This window comes from Balaenoptera musculus, chromosome 7 (genome assembly GCF_009873245.2).
Source record: "Balaenoptera musculus isolate JJ_BM4_2016_0621 chromosome 7, mBalMus1.pri.v3, whole genome shotgun sequence".
Taxonomy (NCBI): Eukaryota; Metazoa; Chordata; class Mammalia; order Artiodactyla; family Balaenopteridae; genus Balaenoptera; species Balaenoptera musculus.
In genome coordinates, this window is record NC_045791.1 from 5,796,304 (window position 1) to 5,815,429 (window position 19,126).

General features: G+C 35.0%; 1 protein-coding gene across 7 annotated transcripts in view; it reads left to right on the top strand.

The window, feature by feature from the left end:
* The window catches only part of WDR33 (WD repeat domain 33), a 99,405-nt gene that overhangs the window by 39,905 nt on the left and 40,374 nt on the right, over positions 1-19,126 (top strand). For 6 of the 7 annotated variants that reach the window (XM_036858586.1, XM_036858587.1, XM_036858588.1 and 3 more), the window contains 6 exons: positions 29-255; positions 1,505-1,573; positions 2,157-2,261; positions 4,500-4,595; positions 4,783-4,934; positions 6,606-6,703. In XM_036858586.1, the coding sequence (XP_036714481.1) occupies positions 52-255; positions 1,505-1,573; positions 2,157-2,261; positions 4,500-4,595; positions 4,783-4,934; positions 6,606-6,703 (724 nt within the window). In that variant the 5' untranslated portion in view covers positions 29-51. Of the gene's footprint in view, positions 1-28; positions 256-1,504; positions 1,574-2,156; positions 2,262-4,499; positions 4,596-4,782; positions 4,935-6,605; positions 6,704-8,304; positions 11,634-19,126 lie in introns of those variants that run through there. The other variant, XM_036858593.1, reaches the window with a different exon arrangement.

Sequence of the window (19,126 nt, forward strand, 5' to 3'; positions counted from 1 at the left end):
TAGTGACAGTACTTTTTCCTTACCCTAGTGTCCTAGAAGGAAAACATCACCATGGCTACAGAAATTGGTTCTCCTCCTCGTTTTTTCCATATGCCAAGGTTCCAACACCAGGCACCTCGACAGCTATTTTATAAGCGACCTGATTTTGCACAGCAGCAAGCAATGCAACAGCTTACCTTTGATGGAAAACGAATGAGAAAAGCAGTAAACCGAAAAACCATAGACTATAATCCATCTGTAATTAAGTATTTGGAGGTAAGTCCAGTTAATGTACTTCAGATGACCAAACTTTGGTTTCTTAAAAAGAAGAAAGTTTTTATAATGCAGGGTAATGAGTATACCTGTGTTTTTTGAATTAGTAGGATGAAGTAGAATTTCAAATGAGGCCAATCACCTCAATAAAAAAAGAGTACTTTTTTTTTTTTTTTGCTCTTTGCGTACATGAATAATCTCAAAAATTATTAGACTCCAACTTAAAAATAGATTTTGTTCTAAAGGTTCACACTGTATTTCAGAAGAGGGTACTTTTGTCCAACTAGGCCAACTTTAAAACACTTGTTAAACCCACAGTGTATATGAAATGTTAAGAGACTACCAACATAGGAATATTTGTATTAGAACATGTGTTCAGAATAGTGACTTGCATGTCCAAGACACTGGCATCAGAACACGACTCTCCAAGCCCCTCAGGGAAAAGGGCTGTATTTACTTAGAGGGTTGAGCGCCTACTATAGTCTTACAGGGTGAAACTAACTCTGACATGGCAAAGAAAGGCAGTGTAGGGGTCTGCCTAAACCTGTGTCAGCTTGACATATCTCCCCTTTGAGTTCTTTATTTACTTGTCTTAACCTTTCTTGTCTTAAGCCTCTGTGATTTGTTTTTTTCATTGCTAACTCCACGTTAATCAGGTTTTGGTCTGCTCTGCCTCCTGTGAAGAAAATTTGTCTGCTTTTCATTACCTGAGACAAGTTGTTAAAAGACCTGTATGCATATTGGGCATAATTAGTATGTTGCAGGCACATAGCAAAAATATTCATTCGGAGGTAAAGACAGATTTAGGCTTTTTCAGGTGTTTCAGTTGGAAAACTAGACTAGGAAAGTTTGGGAGGAATTAAGAAAACCAACACCAAGATAAGAGGAATTGTTTTGTGCTGAGAATTTTGAAGGAATTGGGAAAGTCTGTCTACCCCTTGCCCTTTTTCCGTTTACTGAGGTATGGTCAGTGAGAATGTGTTGGGGTCAGCAGCATCTTGGATGATTGGTTGGGCATAATATGAGTAAAGAAAGGAGGGAAATTCTAAGCAATGTCAGTGTCATAAGAGGGGAAATCTCTTAAGATACACACTATTATCTATGTTTTAGAACATAATGAAAAAGTTTTAGTCTTCTTTTTTCCCCATTTAACGACAGCTTGCATTTTGTAAATATTTACTTACGTTTCAAATTGAGTATAATTAGACCATATATTAATTGATTGATTGATTAATTTATTTATTTTTAACAGAATAGAATATGGCAAAGAGACCAGAGAGATATGCGGGCAATTCAGCCTGATGCCGGTTATTATAATGATGTAAGTATAAGATATGTCATGCTAGCTTAATAGAAACCTCTTTGCTTGGACATTTGAACTATGGGATCTCTAATTCAAACATGGACTTTTCTTTTTACATTTTTATAATTAAAATAAAACATTCCTAAAGGGATAATATAACATATCTGTGTAAACCATGGGTTTTTTTTTTTAAAATCTCAATTTAAATTTTCCTTTTAATCTGATGACGGATGAACTTTTGATTTGGGGTTTAAAGCAGTGTCCAGCAAAAGATTGCACTGCCTCAGAGTCTCTGTAACAGGAAAGTTAATTTTAAACTTGGCTTGTTATGAATGTGTTTAATTGTGTTAACTTTGAGAAGTAATTGGGGGAAATCTGGCACTTGATTTTATTGTTTATTTAGTAATTATGGGCATTTAACTTTCCTGTATCTCCATTTTCTTCATTTAATTACTATAGACTAATTGTAATCTATTATAATAGTGTTTTGAAAGTCCTATGTGGTCCTGAATTTGTCTTTAAATGTTGAAGTAATTACCTTGTCATGTCCCTGGTTTATGCCCTGTTTGTGATCTTTAAACCCAATTTTCTTTTTTTGTAGCTGGTTCCACCTATTGGGATGCTGAATAATCCTATGAATGCAGTAACAACAAAGTTTGTTCGAACGTCAACAAATAAAGTAAAGTGTCCAGTATTTGTTGTTAGGGTAAGTATTCTGTTTGATATTTTTTGGAAAAATTAACTCTTGAGTTAGCCTGCAAATATATTTGCAAAGAAAATTAAACATTATTTTAAATGTATATCTGGGATAAAAATCAGTGTATTGCTTGTATTTTTATTTTGAAATATCCAATCATTTATCCACTATATCCGCATTTAGTAAGGTAGTACTTTTGGATTGCTTTTCTTCATGTTGCAATTTCCATAGAGTTCTCTCTGAGCTGGCCATGGATATATATATTGCAGCAGGTGTCTGACTTGCTCTTGAATAGGAATGTTTTGTTACTGTTTAGAGAGCAGCATCTCAAGGCGAATGAAAACTCTTAGGGTTACTAGGAAGGAAAACACCTAAGAAGAGCTGAAGACCAGTGGTAGACCATAATTGTCAGCTCCATGAAGGTACATTGTAGGTACTCTATACATTTTCACGAAAATTTTTAAAATATAATTTAAAAATAAAGAATATATTAACATGGTTCAAATTATTAAAATTTGAAGGGGTTTGCAATAAAAAAAGTCTTCCCATCTCTGTCTCCCAGGCGTCCTGTTAATATTTCCATAGATAATGATATAATCATTTTTTTGTGGTTTGCTAGTAAGAATGCACTTGCTGGTTAGCAGTGTATCAAGTCCAGAAATGTAGGAAAGTTAATAGTCAAAGTGGAGCAAATAAGAATTGAAAAAAGTAATGGGACAGAGAAAAGACAGTCATGGCAAACATTGTGGCAAATGAGCAAAATAAGCAGGTCTTCTTATTAGAGAGTTGTGATAGACAGCCGGGAGAACTGAGAGGGGCTGGAAGAGACTCTGGCTTGAGCTCCATACAAATGTGGTAGTCAGTCTCAGGCCTCCTGTTTGCTTCAGAGGCCTATTACAGTAGAAACCATTAGTAAAGAAACATTATTTGAATAGCTTTTGTATTAGGAGAGCCAACCAGTAGGTAGTGTAATTTTGTTTGCCAGGGAATTTGGCAAAAGGAGTATGATGGCAGCTAATTTTAATATCTTGTTAGCATAACACAAAACCTTTTTGGAATGAGTAATATCTGAGCATTCTGTGTCCTGTATCTTGTTAGATGGGTAAATTTCTCATTTGGGAATCAAGCTATAAGGTCTTAAGAAATTTGCACATAGTAGAGGCAAGTCCAAATTACAAGGTATTAAAGACATAAAGACTGTGGGTCCTGTGTCTACAGTTTGATTGCTTGTAGTATTTACTGGGTTGGGATCCATAGCAGATAACAGAAACTAGGAAAGTAGGAGGATTTTATTAATAATAATCAAAATCATGATCTGCAGGTAAACAGTAAAAGGCTGGCTTGTCATATATATCTGTGAAATTTACCAGACTTCATTTCATGTATCTCATCCTATAAACACACTTGTATTTTTCAACTCTGTGTCACACTTTTTACTAATAGGATTGTTGTATTGATATTTCATGTATTTACATCTAAGGAAAATGAACGTGTAATCTATCATAGAAACTTGAAAATAAAAGTAAGAAAAAATATGTTGCATTTTGAGTTGATAAGCATATATCACAGATTCCCTTCAGTGTGCAAATTGTGACATTGAAATATTGGGGTACTGTTTGTCATGCCTCTGTTGTATTACATTTTCTTGGAGACTAGATTAGCATAAGACCTGTCACTGCCTGATACTGTGAACGAAGAACTTAAAAAAATATATATACATGTATATATTGTACGTTTAGTTTCCAGGAAAAGTTTGATAGCCTTGATGTCCTTAAATGTAATACTGTTTTTTCATAAGACACTGGTAACTTTTTTGCCTGAATTGGTTCACTAGCAGCTGTAATAAACCAAATCCTTTATACATTTAGTCTTTGAGTTTTTCTGGTGACTGACCATCTTATTTATGTTGGTCTGCCATGTATTCTAGAAAAATTAGGTCTTTGCGTATTTTGTTTTGAAATGCTGTTTAGAGTGCCTAGGTGTGTGTAACTTAACAGGTATTTAAAATGCACTTATTATTTTTACTTAATGAGCTAAAGTGCTAGAGCTTTCCTTGCACTGTGTTAATACAAGTTCTTTTCTGACAAAGTACTTGCTTATAAATCTGAGCTATAGTCTTAAGTGAAAGTCAGTATTGTCCACTTAATGTCAATTATTGGATATTTTATAAATAAAGACTTTCTAAGTGTTTTAAAAATTAAGGTTGAGGATTCGTGACCTTGTATAATGTCTTTTTTTCCCCCCCAGTGGACTCCAGAAGGAAGACGGTTAGTCACTGGAGCCTCTAGTGGAGAGTTCACCTTGTGGAATGGACTCACTTTCAATTTTGAAACAATATTACAGGTAACAGTAATCATCAGATGGTAGCATCATCCTGTGTTACTGTAAAGAACTTGATATAGAGTTACTGTCTTGGCATTTTAAACTTAAAATTGGACAGATTATTGTTATGAGTTAATATATGCTCCTGTAAAGGCTTCCGTCATATATTCTTTTGTATAATGTTTACAAATGTTTTATGTTTTCACAGGCTCACGATAGCCCAGTGAGAGCCATGACTTGGTCACATAATGACATGTGGATGTTGACAGCGGACCACGGAGGATATGTGAAATATTGGCAGTCGAACATGAACAACGTCAAGATGTTCCAGGCACATAAGGAGGCGATTAGAGAGGCCAGGTTTATACACAATATACCATTTTCTGTAGTCCCTATTGTCATGGTTAAATTATTCTCTAAGTGTATTCTGGGTGCAGAGATGCATGGGCTCTGTCAGATTCTGGGAAACTTTCTGCACCCTATAAACACAATATTTTTCTTTGTTTTCACACACTCACCATTTTGCTGGCACTTTTCTGAAGTAGTGTTGTCCCGGTATCAGCCTTTGCAATATGTTAGAGATGTATTGTCTGCCGCATTTTGCACTGGTTTTCTCTTTGCGTTTATGGTTAATAATGTGTATACGTTATTCATTTTTATTACCTACTATGTAAGACAAGAATATTTCATTCCAAATAAAGAATTCAGTCTTTAATTATACAACTGAATAAAATCTAAAGCCTACAGAAAACACCTTCAGAGTTCACACAAAATGCAAGATAAAAAAGGCTTAAGTGAAGACCTGGTTGGCTTGGTTATGCCACGACTTCAAAAGGAAAGTATAGTAGGACTAAAAACTCTCACAAGTAACTCTGGATGTGGCAAACATTAATGGATTAATGAGTGGGTTCTTTCAAGCTTTGAAACTGTAAGCAGACCAATGTCAAGAAGACTTTCCTTCTGATTCACTGTTGATAACATCAGTAATGCAAATGTATCATAAGTGGGAGTTTAAAATATTTTCAGTGAGTTGTATATTTTTACATATCAGTGAGATATGTATAGTAGAAATGGAAAAAAAAAGTTTCAAAAACAAGCCTGAAGAATTGCTGCAGCCTCAGAATAAAGCTAAGCAGCATTCTTTACGGTTGTGCCACCCACGTGTGGGAGGAGGTTGACATCTTTATAGAAACATCATCCACTGCAGTCACTTGTTTCTACTTTCAGAATCTTAACAAAAGTTATTGGATAAACACGCTTCTGCAAAGACTTTGCCTTATTGTCCTGACCATACGTTGAGTTTTCACAGTTGGTCCTTTCTTAGGCAAAGGGTTCAGAAGTTCAGGGGAGTTCTTAGATGAGAAACTTGATGGTCTTTTACAGGGAGGAAAAAAATGGATTCCTCCTTTGCAAGCATATTCTTTGGCTTTAAACAGTCAGAAGGTCCCCATGTTAGTTTTCTTCAAAAAGTGCAACATTCATGGGATAGCTTGCCTGGAAGAAGGTGTGAACGTTTTCCACAGACCTTTTACATAAATCAGAAACATCATACGTAGGGATGTGTAGCAACCAGTCTTTAAACAGCCTGTCTGAAACTTCTATGGAGTTTGAAGCAGAAGCTGATGCTAATTTTTTGAGCAGTATTCCTATGTGATTTAAGAGACTTTACAGGAATATTGCAAAGATAGAATTTGTTTAGTTTCTACACTTAAATCAGCTCCATGTTTTCTGTTGGTACCATAGGAAATACTATACTGGGGAGTGTGGGTAACAATAGTACTAATAATACACTCATAAAGTTCTCTGAATATTGATGATTGAAAACTAAGAAGCAGCTACTCTGTTGAATTCTTCTTTTGATGAGATACATTTGTTAGCTGACAACATTCTCTTTAAGGGCTTCTTCACTGTGGATACTTCCCTCTCCTGTTTATAACGCAGCACAGTGTTTTTATTTTTCCCTGTCTGAGAAGCACAGATAATCTGTTAAATGCTGACTTCTTTCCCCTGCTGTGTGTCTTCATGTAACAGTTTCTCACCCACGGATAATAAATTTGCTACATGCTCTGATGACGGCACTGTTAGAATCTGGGACTTTCTTCGTTGCCATGAGGAAAGAATTCTCCGAGGTACGTGTACTAACAGTACTGATTGGAATATTTAAATAGGGAAGGCATTTGTGGTTTAAATCATCACAATACCACAATACCAGCTTACATCTTCATTCAACTGTTTTACATATACACCCTCTCAGTCAGGCTCTTTAAAGAAAACTGAACTCTGGTTCACAATCATTTTTGTAGATTTTTACTACTAATATTACCTTTGAATTCTTTGAACTATAAATTAAATACACATGTTCCCCTTCTTCTCCCCTCTCCTCCCAATTACTTACTTATCTGTATGCATCCGTTAGGGCTATATTCCTTTTCCTGCCTTGTACCCAGGATAGCTTTCACCAACATACTGACATGATAATTTTATTTATATAGCTCACATTCTCCTGGCAGGCCTTTTACAATATGCATTAACCAAGGTCTCACTAGCTACACTTCTCAGTATTGGTATTTCTGAAAGGAGGTGGTTTTTCAGTATACCACATTTGTACTACATGGCCCACTTGTTACTAAGCTTTGGAGGGATTTTTACTTACTTTTATTGATTTCATAATTATAAACTAACATCTATGAATTACTCTATTCTAGAAAAGAAATCCGTATTTTCACTTGGATTAACTTAGTTTTAGACTTCCTAAGGTGGGGCTGTTGAAATACTCACAGTACATCAACACCGTTTATGTGAATTCAGTGCTGTTAAAGTAAGTTAAGGAAATTAACTGTGTGTTTTATATATTCAGTACAAACATTGAAACAAAAAACATTTACACTTTTAACTAAATCTCATTATTATTAATTGGGAAGGTAGTTTTCTCAAGTGCTTAATTTGAACCTATACTGATTTAACAAGGCGTACATTCTGTTGCATACTCTTGATTCCAATATGCCATAAACGTAACATCTTCCTCTGACACATAAATGCAGGGTGGGAGAATGGGTGCCACAGACATTGGGTGTCAAGCAATTACTATTCAGAGATTGCCCTTTTTGTTCAAGAGTCGGCAGAGTTAGTTATCTTGGTTGACTTATAAGTTTTTTACACCTTTTTCAGAGCTTTATTTACAGCATATAGTGTCGATGCTTTCTAGACAAGAAGTTAAGTATTCTTGATATTTAACCCATATTTCAAGCCAGTATTTTTTTTTTAATCACAATTTTTGAACATTCCTGGCTTTGCACATTTTGTGTGGGTTTTATCCACAGCAATGTATTGTGATAGCTAGCGTAAGGATATAGTACCTTCACCTGTCATAGTGAAGGGGTGTCCTCACAATGAGGTCATAATATTGTACAGCTTCAGAACTAGATGGAGCCTTTGAAATCATCTAATCTGAGTTACTATATGGATGAGCACCATGACCCAGAAGGCTTAAGTGACGTGTTCAAGGTAAAAGAAGTTCAGAGCCAGGACTAGCATCCTGTCACTTGACAACGAGCCTAATGCTACACTAATGTCGCATCTTTCCTCACTATTAGTGGAAGTCTTAGCTACTAAACAGTGATAAGGGAAGCAACTTTTTCTAGGCTTTGAAAATCCTAAGAAATATAGAGGAAACCAAATAATTTTATTTATTGAAAGTAATTCTAAAGGATCAAAACCATTAATTTTACAGTGACCTAGGACTACAATAACTGTGAAGTCTGATACAAAACCACTCTGCATCTTGCATTAAATAAAGAAGAAGAAGAAAAGCTGCTCTAAAATAGCATTTTCAATCCCAAGCTCCAATGAAGTGTTATATTCAGTTTCTAAATAGTGCTTAAGAACTTTTCTTCTGAAATTTAGTGTACATGAGTTATTAGTTAGCAGTTAAATATTTTCAGATTTGAGTCCAGGTGGATTTGGATAATGTGGATGCTGAATCATTACCTGTTCTTCTTATAGCTTAAAAAATACACCAATATCATGTGTATACTGAGAGTTAAATTTTATTTTTTATGTGGGTGTTCTTTTTAAGTTTTCACTCTGAAAATTTCGAACATGCACAAGAGTATAATGAACTTGCATGTACTTTTAGGATTTGTATTCTAGCTTATTCATGTTTTTTACTTCCTTTAAACAGTATTCTACTTGCTTTATGGTCATGATTTTTTTCTTTGTACCTCAATGAGTATATGAGAAGTATAAATATAGTAAGCCAAGTTAATTATACCACCCAAGTAGTAGTTCTGATAGTGGATCTGGTATAGTAGACGGGTTTTTCCAATTATCCATTTTCTGTCATTCCTCATTTTTCTAAATTTTCTGAACTTTAGAGATGATTATAAAATAATGAAACCAATGTTGTTATAATTTTCCTATTCTTCACTTGGTGGCTTGGGGATCAGGGGATGATGGAACTCCACTTGTCTCAAGGGTTGATATGAAATTCCTCAAATAAAATTTGAAGTGAACTTAATTTAGTTCTGTTCGTAGAGAGAAAGGTGGATCACATAGTTAAGCAAATAGGGCGGCCTCTAAAATGTCAGTTGCCCTATAGAAAGGGGGTGATGTTCACGTAGCCTACATAGGCTGCGTGACGCCAGGCGGGTAGGCATATTCCTGAGGCATGTTAGTGTTGTGCATCAGACCATCACTTGGGATTAAGTTAAGAAAATCCAAGAACATGTTGATTGAAGGGAATGTTTGTGATCATGTAGTCCAACTCTTTATCTGATACTTTTCTACATCATTCCCCAAAACCAGTTTTCTACTCACAAAACATTTTTAGTGATACAGTATTCCCTACCGCACATGAATCTCTTTTTCAATTTTAGGTAGCTCTAATTTTCAGAAAGTTCTTTCTTTATATCAGAAACCCACTTTCTTATAACTTGTCCTGCCTTCTGGAACACAAAAAATCAAGTCTGTACTCTTCTACGTAGCAAGCAGCCCTTTTAAGTATTTGAAGACAGCTCTCATGTCTTCTTAATGCAGTCTTTCAGCTATAAGCTTACAGGTTCCCTGTGAGTGCAGAATTTACAGTTGCTTTTTAGTGTCCTTACTGAGATTGTTCTTATGCTTCTTGGAAAAAGAAGAAGTTACACAAGAGAAAATAATCAGTATTTTTAACAAAAAATGAGCATCGATCTATTGCCAGATTTGCTATTTTGAAGTTGTAATGTTTGGTCCATAGATGGGAAAAGGAAACACTTGTGAAATTGAATATACTGCAACATTGAGAAGCACCATGTATATGTCCACCCATTTCCAAAGCATATGCAAATCAGCATAATTTATACACATTTATCCTTTCCTAGTATGAATTGCAGCACTCAAATTATGGACTGGGATTAAAATAACATTTAAGCACCAGGAATACATGAGTCTAAATGAGCCTCTAGGTGTTTATGCACTTGACTCCAAGAGAAATAGAGGCATTAAAATCCATTTATTTAATTAGCATATATTATATGCATGCTATCATAGGTAGAAGAAATTTAAAAGAAAATAAAGTATGATGACCTCCTACCCTCCTGCTGCTTTTTTTTTTTTTTTAATTTATTTATTTTTATTTATTTATTTTTGGCTGTGTTGGGTCTTCGTTACTGTGCGAGGGCTTTCTCTAGTTGTGGCAAGCGGGGGCCACTCTTCATCGCGGTGCGCGTGCCTCTCACTGTCGCGGCCTCCCTTGTTGCGGAGCACAGGCTCCAGATGCGCAGGCTCAGTAATTGTGGCTCACGGGCCTAGTTGCTCCGTGGCATGTGGGATCTTCCCAGACCAGGGCTCAAACCCGTGTCCCCTGCATTGGCAGGCAGATTCTCAACCACTGTGCCACCAGGGAAGCCCCCCCTCCTGCTTCTTAAAGTTTAGTAGGAAAGGTAAGATATTGTCACAAACAATATTGTTGGATATTAGGGGAGAAGAGTCATGAGAGTATTAGAAGTGTAGTTTAAAAAAAAAAAAAAAGTGTAGTTTTATCAGTGTAAAGTTAGAAGCAGATCACTTGTGACTAAAATGAAAATGTGAAACATTGAAAATGTAGAATCAGTAAGAATACGGAGTAAATTTTAATGAGAAGCATAATTATATATTATATGTTATATAACATGTATATTATATATAACTTAAAAAGAATCCAGTTTACCAGCTTTAGCATGCTTTAGTTTTGTTTTACCTTCTTGGTTTTAACAATAGCTGACACATTACACTTACTATGTATCAGGCATATTTTAAGTACTTCGTTTAATCTTACCAGTAACTGGTACTTCATTTAATCTTACCAGTAACCCTATGAGATAAATACTGTTTATTCCACAGTTTACAAATCAGTAACCAAGGTACAGGAAAGTTAAGTAAACCTCCCCAAGGTAATATAACTTGTAAGAGGTGAGGCTCAGATTTGAACCCATGTTATTTCACTCCAGAGTTCATGCTCTTATTATGTTAAACTGCCTCTTTTATGTTTTAAAAATATCATCAGCATGGATGTAATAATGTCTTCCTGAGCTGTGATGACAGAATTGTGGAGTTTTTTGGGGGGAAAGGAGAGAAGTGTGGGTAGAGAGAATTTAGGTACTCAAGTTTATTTTACCATTCTTCTTTAAAGCTGTCCATATAGGCTATAGGTTTTCAATGTATATTTAACAACAAAAAAAATTAAACCTGAATGAATAGTTCAAACTGCAAATGAGTTATAAGCTAGGTTATATAAATAGAACATGGACATAAGGAGCTGTACTGAGACTTACTCAGGAGGTAAGATCTGTTTTCAGTTTTAAAATATAGCACTCATGGAGAGGAAATGAACCCCTGAGTACACACAGCTTATGAAAAAGAATACTATTAGTATTTTTACTAAGTCTCTGTGTATCCATGCCTGATTGTATTTGGCTGTGGTTCTTAATGAGAGAAACTCCTCTGCAAAGATCTTTTGGTTCAAAAAGTGTGTTTTTGAACTGTGTAAAGACATGTTTACAAAGTCTGAGTGTTCAAAAAAATCTCTGATTTTTTTTTTTTTCTTTCTTTGGCCGTGCTGTGCGGCATGTGGAATCGTAGTTCCCCTACCAGGAATCGAATCCATGCCCCCTGCATTGGAAGTGCGGGCCACTGGACCACCAGGGAAGTCCCCTCTGATGCTTTTCATTGGAAATAATTTTACTTATTTAAAGTAAAATTGGCAAACCATGAAGTTTATGATTAATGGACCTAATGTATTTGTACAGAACATTCCACAAAATCCTTTCTGTTCTCTCCAAGACAAAAAACAAAACACCCAGCTTCCTTTAAAATAAATAGCCTATAGCAGAATAACTCCTTCCACTAACATAGCATGTTTTAATATTAAAAGTACTTCAGGCACATCTTATATAATCATCCATACAATCATGTGGGCCCATATATATATATATTGATTGACACCTGTTTTCTCTTATCTGTGATTCCTTATTTTGAGGAAGCGTTTATTTAAGGCTCTTTTCCCTCTGCTCTCCTGAACAGACTGGATCATGGTAGGTTCTCCTATGTATTGATAAATAACTATCTGGGTATATCATGAGAGGGAAGAAGACTTAATATTTACTTCTAAAGCAAATTATTTGAAGAAATTAGTGTAGTAGTGTCCTGAAATATTCATTTTATATAGTCCATTCACAGTTTTACAGGAATTGTTTTAGATTTTTATGCTGGGCTTTGTCCTTTCTAACTCTACACTTAAGATATTGCACAAATGTGGCAAAAACTTGTTGAAAATAGATGTTAGCTTTCTTGGGATGCCAGTGCTACACACTGTTACTGTCTTATTCACTGTTATAATTAAGAGTCGAGTAATTTCCAGACATTCTTTTGTGTATAAAGATTCCAGTTTTTTGACAGCAACAAATCACTCTGACTTGTAATCTAGGCAGTCAGTTTTCATCTTTGCATTTAGTAAATATTCTGTAATTGTCTGCTTCAGTTTATTTTGAGTGAGGCTTAAATTTGTTTGCCGAGGAATTAGTTACCCTCTTATAGAGCTTCTCAGCTAATCAAGTTTTTGATAGTTTTTAAAGTTAAAATTCAGAGCTTTGGAAAGAGCTGATAAAAGTAGATAAATATATAATACCCTTTTGGCTTCTTCATTTTCAGTGGGTAGATCCTTTAATAAAAGTATATGATTAAAATATGGTATCACCACAAACAAGTTATTTGCCAATGAGGGGCATTAAGTACCAAAACAAATACTGTTTTTTTCATAGTCATTTTTTTCCCTTTACTCACTTTTTTATTATATATCTGAAAACCATCTTAAAATTTGATTTAAATCATATCTCAGGAATTTCTAAGAAACACCTACCATGCTGTGATCTCTTTAGTTATAAAGAGACTAGAAGAAGAATTTCTATTTAAAGGAAGAAATGGTAGTTTCTTGGTCATTTATCCTTTTTTACAGATTGTGTCATAAAATAGTCTTAATTTGTCCAGAACACACTATTATGTCTCAAAATCAATCTGCTGAGGCCTCTTTATGTTTTTTTCTGCTGAATATAATTTAATATAGTTCTCTTTGAGAGAAGTTTACCTTCTTAGCATGATTTTAGAATACCATGTTACTTGCGTTAGCCCAGTGAACTGTATCTGCTTTAACTTGATGTTTTTAACTATTGCACTGGTTCTAGGGAACCCCAAGGAAGGCCCAGCCACCACAAGGTGCCTTTGAGCAGGGGTAGGTAGAGCTTCTCCATAGCCCAGTGTGCTGCTTTATTAGAGCCCTCCCCTGGCACATGCATGCCCCTTTGTCTATAGTTCTGAGTGGGCAAAAGTGCGGACATCATGTAGAGATCCAGTTTAGGATATGTGGCTTTAAAAGTGGCCAAGTTGTTGCTGTTTTCAGGCTGTGTATGTATTTTTTTCTCCTTTTTAAATTATCTGTTCAAGAGTTAAACCTTGAGTATTTTCTGCACCTGGCATCTCCCTTTGACAGCTTGTGGGAATCCCCACTCAGTTTCCAGGTTTGTTTTGTCAAAGGTGGAAACCATAAGTATTCTACCACAGTAAAACAATTAGGAAATACTGAGGGAAATCAACATGAGTGCAGAACCAAAGTACAAAGGTGAGTCCAAGAAACTTCATACCTGGGAGCTCAATATTTTATCTGCGGCGGAAACTTTTTATGTATTATTAAACAAAAGTAATTTTTGATACCAGGAGTCATCAAAGGTTAGAGTAGCTGGTCTTGGTCCTGTAAAGCCTATTAATTGCTTTTTCTAATAAATAGTTTTAACTCTTACTCTTCTGAAATGAACTTCATTGATAATAACTGCTACACATAAAACTTTTTTAAAAAGGCACCAGTGCACACGCATACAGGCTCTGAGAAGAAAAGTTTACAAAATGCTCATTAAGGGACATTACTGCTTCCATTGAAAACTGGTGGTTTGGAAGAGGTCATGCTAATACAACCCTATTTTTCTAGAATTACCGGAGGGGGTCAAGGAAACTGTAGTCAAACCGTAGTCAGTCTTTTGAATTCATCTGTGAGTCATGGTAGAGGATCATGGCTTTATAGCTACATGATTGGTCATTTCCAAAAAAGTTTCATTAGGTGTTTGTTATCTGTGAGGCAATTATGCAGAGAGTGCTGCAAGATCCTTTACTTGGCCTCTGTCCTGTTTTAACATTTTTTTATTAAAGATGGCTTGCTTTGCAAATTTACAGGTAATTCAAAATTACAAGCAGAAATTCTCATCTAGAGAGAACTTCTTGAATCTCATCAGGATTCAAGAAGATAGTGTGATGTTAAACTTAATAGAAAAGTATGTTAAATTTTAAATAGAGATGAATGTAAAGTTCTGTATTTAGGTTTTCAACCTCAATTCTGGAGTTTATTAGACTGGTTTATGAGAGTTCATATAAAAACGATCATGGGTTTTAGATGATAAGTGTGAATTCTTGAGGTGTCATGCCTTCCCCTATTTGTAAAAGTGATGTTCAAAATGATGGGGCTTAATTATTGACGGGAGATGATTAGAATGGAGAAGGATCTGGAAATCATGAGGAAGAGTAAAGGGAAGTTTAGGATTCAACTTGGATAAGAGAGATTGAAGAAAAGTTTTGTCATTTTCAAATATTTAAAGGCTTTTGTATGGAAGTAGGATTGGATTTATTGTACATATGTCTAGAATAAAGGGGACATCATATTTGGATTTAATTATGGAATTTTTTTGTTGAAAAGAGAATGGGCTATTCTGTGAGCTGTTAGGCTTTCCTTTGCTCAAGTTGTGCCATGTTTAGCTTTGCCAACTGTTACGGAGATTATAGAATGCACTCCTTTTTCAGAAGGATGGTTCTGTTTGATAATAATTAACCTGGATTAGGTTGTCTGTTAACTGTAGTTTCATGTTTTAAGGCAGACCCAAAAGCCTGAAAGTCAAGCATGTGGATACATTCATTACAAAGGGTTAAGTGGATGGGATATTATCCCATGAGGAGATACTGCCACCTTCTGTTCTAAAAATATTTTTGGTGAGACATTAGATAATTTAATTAATCCTATTGCTTGAAGTAATAAATGGAGCCTCAAAGCCACCTAATCTTATAAAAAATATTTTAAAATATTTATACTTTTAGATCATATTATACATATACATATACAGTAAAGTACACAGATCCTAAGTGTACGGTATGATGTATTTTTACATATTTACACACTCATCTAACCACCTCTTAGATCAAGATACAGAGTGTTTTCAGCACTCTAAAGATTCCTTCCTGCCTCTTTTCCACCTAAGCCTTCTATTAGGTAGTTTAGACTTCCAGAGATATTTTCATTAAGTTATTTTTCCTTTTTTTCTACTGTTCTTTATTTTGTCATTTTGTGGTTTCTATCATCTCACTTTCCCTTGTGTGGAGCTTTCTTAATTTCCTTTCCTTGATTTGCTTCTGTACTCTTTTGAAAATAATGTTTTAGTATTTTTTCTGATTAGCTTCTTTTACCAGTTTCCTGCTACATAACAGAAGTTAGTGTATAAAGAGATAGTATTGTGTATTACTACAATCACAATCTGAATGTGATTCACAGTTTTAGCTGTTAGCAGCTATGTAAGTCACATTACTGTGGTTGTGTCCTCATGTGTATAATGGGGATTAATAATAGTACCAACCTACTAAGTTGCAAGAAATAAATGGGTTAATTCATAAGAAGCACTTAACTAGTGCCATAAAAAAGAGTGTTCAGTGGATGCCAGCTATTATGTCATTTCTAAAGCTAATTTCAGAGCCTGTTTCCCTGTCTCTGCCTATTTAAGGATTAAAATGGTTATTTCAGAAGTGTATTCTACTTTTCTCATTTAAATATTTTTCAGCCATTGTCATTAGTTTTTACAGTAGTACAAGTTTTTATTTACAGGTAGTCCATAAATACGAGCACTTGTTTAAACAGAGTTGTCATGATTTTCTAATGTTTTCAGGTATAAAAAATTCAGCGCTTAGAATTGGGCAAAGAGTAAAGGGAAATTTAGATCTTAAGATCTCATGTGGAAACATTTAAAGATTCTATCTTAATTGTTAGATGAATTGAATATTTAATGATTCCCTACTGGTCAAGACGCTGTGCTTGATTCTTTTGCTGATATATTTACAAGGCATTATCTTGTCCCTTAAGCAGCATTTTCAGCAGTTCCCTAGTTCTTTCATTTCTTCACATGTTTGTAAATTGGCCTAGTACCATGGTGAGCATAGTGCTGAATAACTGAAATCCAGCAGTCTTCACAGCTTATCACACTGCAGCAGATTGTGGTAATTGGTGTCTAGACTGATTCCTTGGGACAGCATTTATTTTTCTCTGAGGAAAGAACAGGTTTTTTTTCCCTATTGACTGAATTTGATCACAGTTTTAAACTTCAGACTCCATTTAGCAATATAATAAAGTTGGGTGAGCTAGTGATAGATAACTCTGGTAAAATGTCATTTCTGTTTGTCATCTTTGATGAGGAATGTGATAAGCAGTAAGTTAGGAGTTTTGGGGAAAGTGTATTCCACGTATTTTTTGTCACAATAGACAGGACTTAAATATAGAAATCTAGTATCAACCGTTTCAGCCTCCTGATCATCCTCTGTCCCCATCGCATCCAGCTTGCCAGCTGACAGCCGACTGGCTGGGCGTGTAGCCTATTCTAGCCCAGAAGTCTTTGGTGGAGTTTGTTACAGGGTGGGATCTAGATCCTGACATAGGATGTAGCAGATATGGGCCCGACTGATAAAGTGATTCTAGGAGCAAACAGGATGCTATTACAGGAGGTATTAGAAGTTAAAGAGCATTCATTGTAAGTTTGATGATTTCTGAACATAAATCCTGCTGCTTTCTTGAGGTCATATAGTACACCACCCGCTTCTAATGTTCTTTCTGTAGGCCCTCAATGTCTTGAAATACTTCAGAAGTTTGGTGTTATTAATATTTTACATATTTTTTGTAATGGTCAAATCAGATCATTTAATTGAGTTTTCAGAGATTTATGGAAACTATTCCATTTACATCTTTTTCAAGTGGCTTAGTCTAACTTTTGAGGACATTTTTAGTTTTACAGATTTAATGTTTTAATGTGCCATGCAAATGTAAATCACCAAGGGTCTTCTGGGTAAAAATAAAATCTTTATTAAAACAAAGATTCAAGAGTACACTAGGCATTTTGTTTGGTTTATTAAATTCTAGCAGAAAAATCATTAAATGTTACTATAAAATACTTTAACTTTTTGAATTAAGTGTTTTAAATGTAGTTTTTTACTTTATATTTTGTACCTTTTTTTTTTTTAGGGGTATAATTGCTTTTGTACTTTTTTTAAAAAAAGGAAAATCTGCTATCCTTCCACCATGAGGAAATAAGATGCTGACACAGTTCTGATTTGGGAATTGGATATTAGAGATTGAAGCCCGTGAGATGATAGGTGCTTGAAAGGCTCAGTTGGGTAGAGGAGAGTTTCAGTCCTGGAGGAGGCTCACCAAGGACTGTGATGATTGTGAAGGACAAGGCTTGGCACTGTTGTTAAGGTCTGGACTGTAAAGAGAGAGTAGTCAATATTGTGATGTTTCCTTCATCGTTATTTTACAATCACATTTGAATTAAATGTGCTAAAATCCAGCAGGCAATAAATTTGCATTTCTTGAAAAAAATAAATTTAGAAGAGATTTACGGAGGAGGTTACTGTAAAATGTAACTTATGAATATTTAGCCCGTTGTTCCCTAAAGTCTTTTATTACCTCATTTACCACAGACTTCCTTTTCCTACTGTAAATTACACAGACATTACATGGTATAATATATATTGTCTTTGAACAAACTTTTAAACATTTTTTATTGATATATTGAAGTCATGGTTTTCAACTGCATGATGGCATCAGAAGATGAGTTTAAGTCATTGCTCCTTCTACTTGTTGAATAACCAGGTTTTCATGATCCATAAAAAGTGAATGGTAATGCCTATATAACAAGGGAAGTCAGGTTGTAATATATGCAGCACTTGGTGTGCTACATGTTAGAGGGCAGTGGTGGTGAAAATGTTTTCTCTCACCCAAAGTGTCCCCACAGTGCAGGTTCCTAGGAAATGATGTGCCTTTGAAGACAGTGACTTTCATGTTTGGGATCTCAGACTCCAAACTTACATCTTCTGTGGCCTGGAAGGACACAGTAGGCACTAGGGGAACAGGCATACATTCACCCATGTCCCCAACCTTAGACATGAAAATCTTCCGGTTACATCTGGAAGGTAAGGAATGGGTGATTTTTTTTTCATAGTTCTTTTTTTTTCTTTCTTTCTTTTAAAGTGGATTTTATAGTTGACAAGTTAAAAGATGTTTTCTGTTTTTTCTTTGGGCCAGAGGGGCTTTTTAAAAATTATTATCCTCAGGTTCTTTAAGACTTCTGGTTTTTAACTTTTCTGTTAAACATATAGTTATGAATAGATTAGCTTTAAAAAAAATTTTTTTTGACAAAATGCTGATTTTAGTGTCTAGTAGATTTGTTTGTGTTATAGAAACTTGTTTGTTTTAAGTTGGCATTCTTGGTTTTTTTAACCTCTGTCTGGATGTGATTAATTCTTACAAAAGTAATGTTCAGCTGTAAAGTGGGAGATTTTTTTGCACATCTAAAAAAATCTTTCAGTGGAAAAGTGCATATGAAAATCTTCATTTTCTTCTCATACTAACCTATTATCTAGATTTTCCAGTAGTTATGGTGAGCACTTTTTTTTTTTTAAGAGTTATTTTCTTCCACCTTTTCCTTACATACCTTTGGTTTTATTATTGCTGAGTATTTTCCTGGAACCCTTTTTTAAAAATCCTTCTGAACTGGGTGTAGCCCAGATACTTGAGCATACCTTCAATTGAACTGACTCTTGATGAACTCCTGCTCATTCTCCGAATCATCTTGGCTAGATAGGCTTCTCCTATGCCTTCTCAGTATGATTGGCAATAATGCTTTTTATTTTATCTGAACTCTTCAACACATATTAGCATGGTTTTGACATTGAAAGCAAAAGGGAAG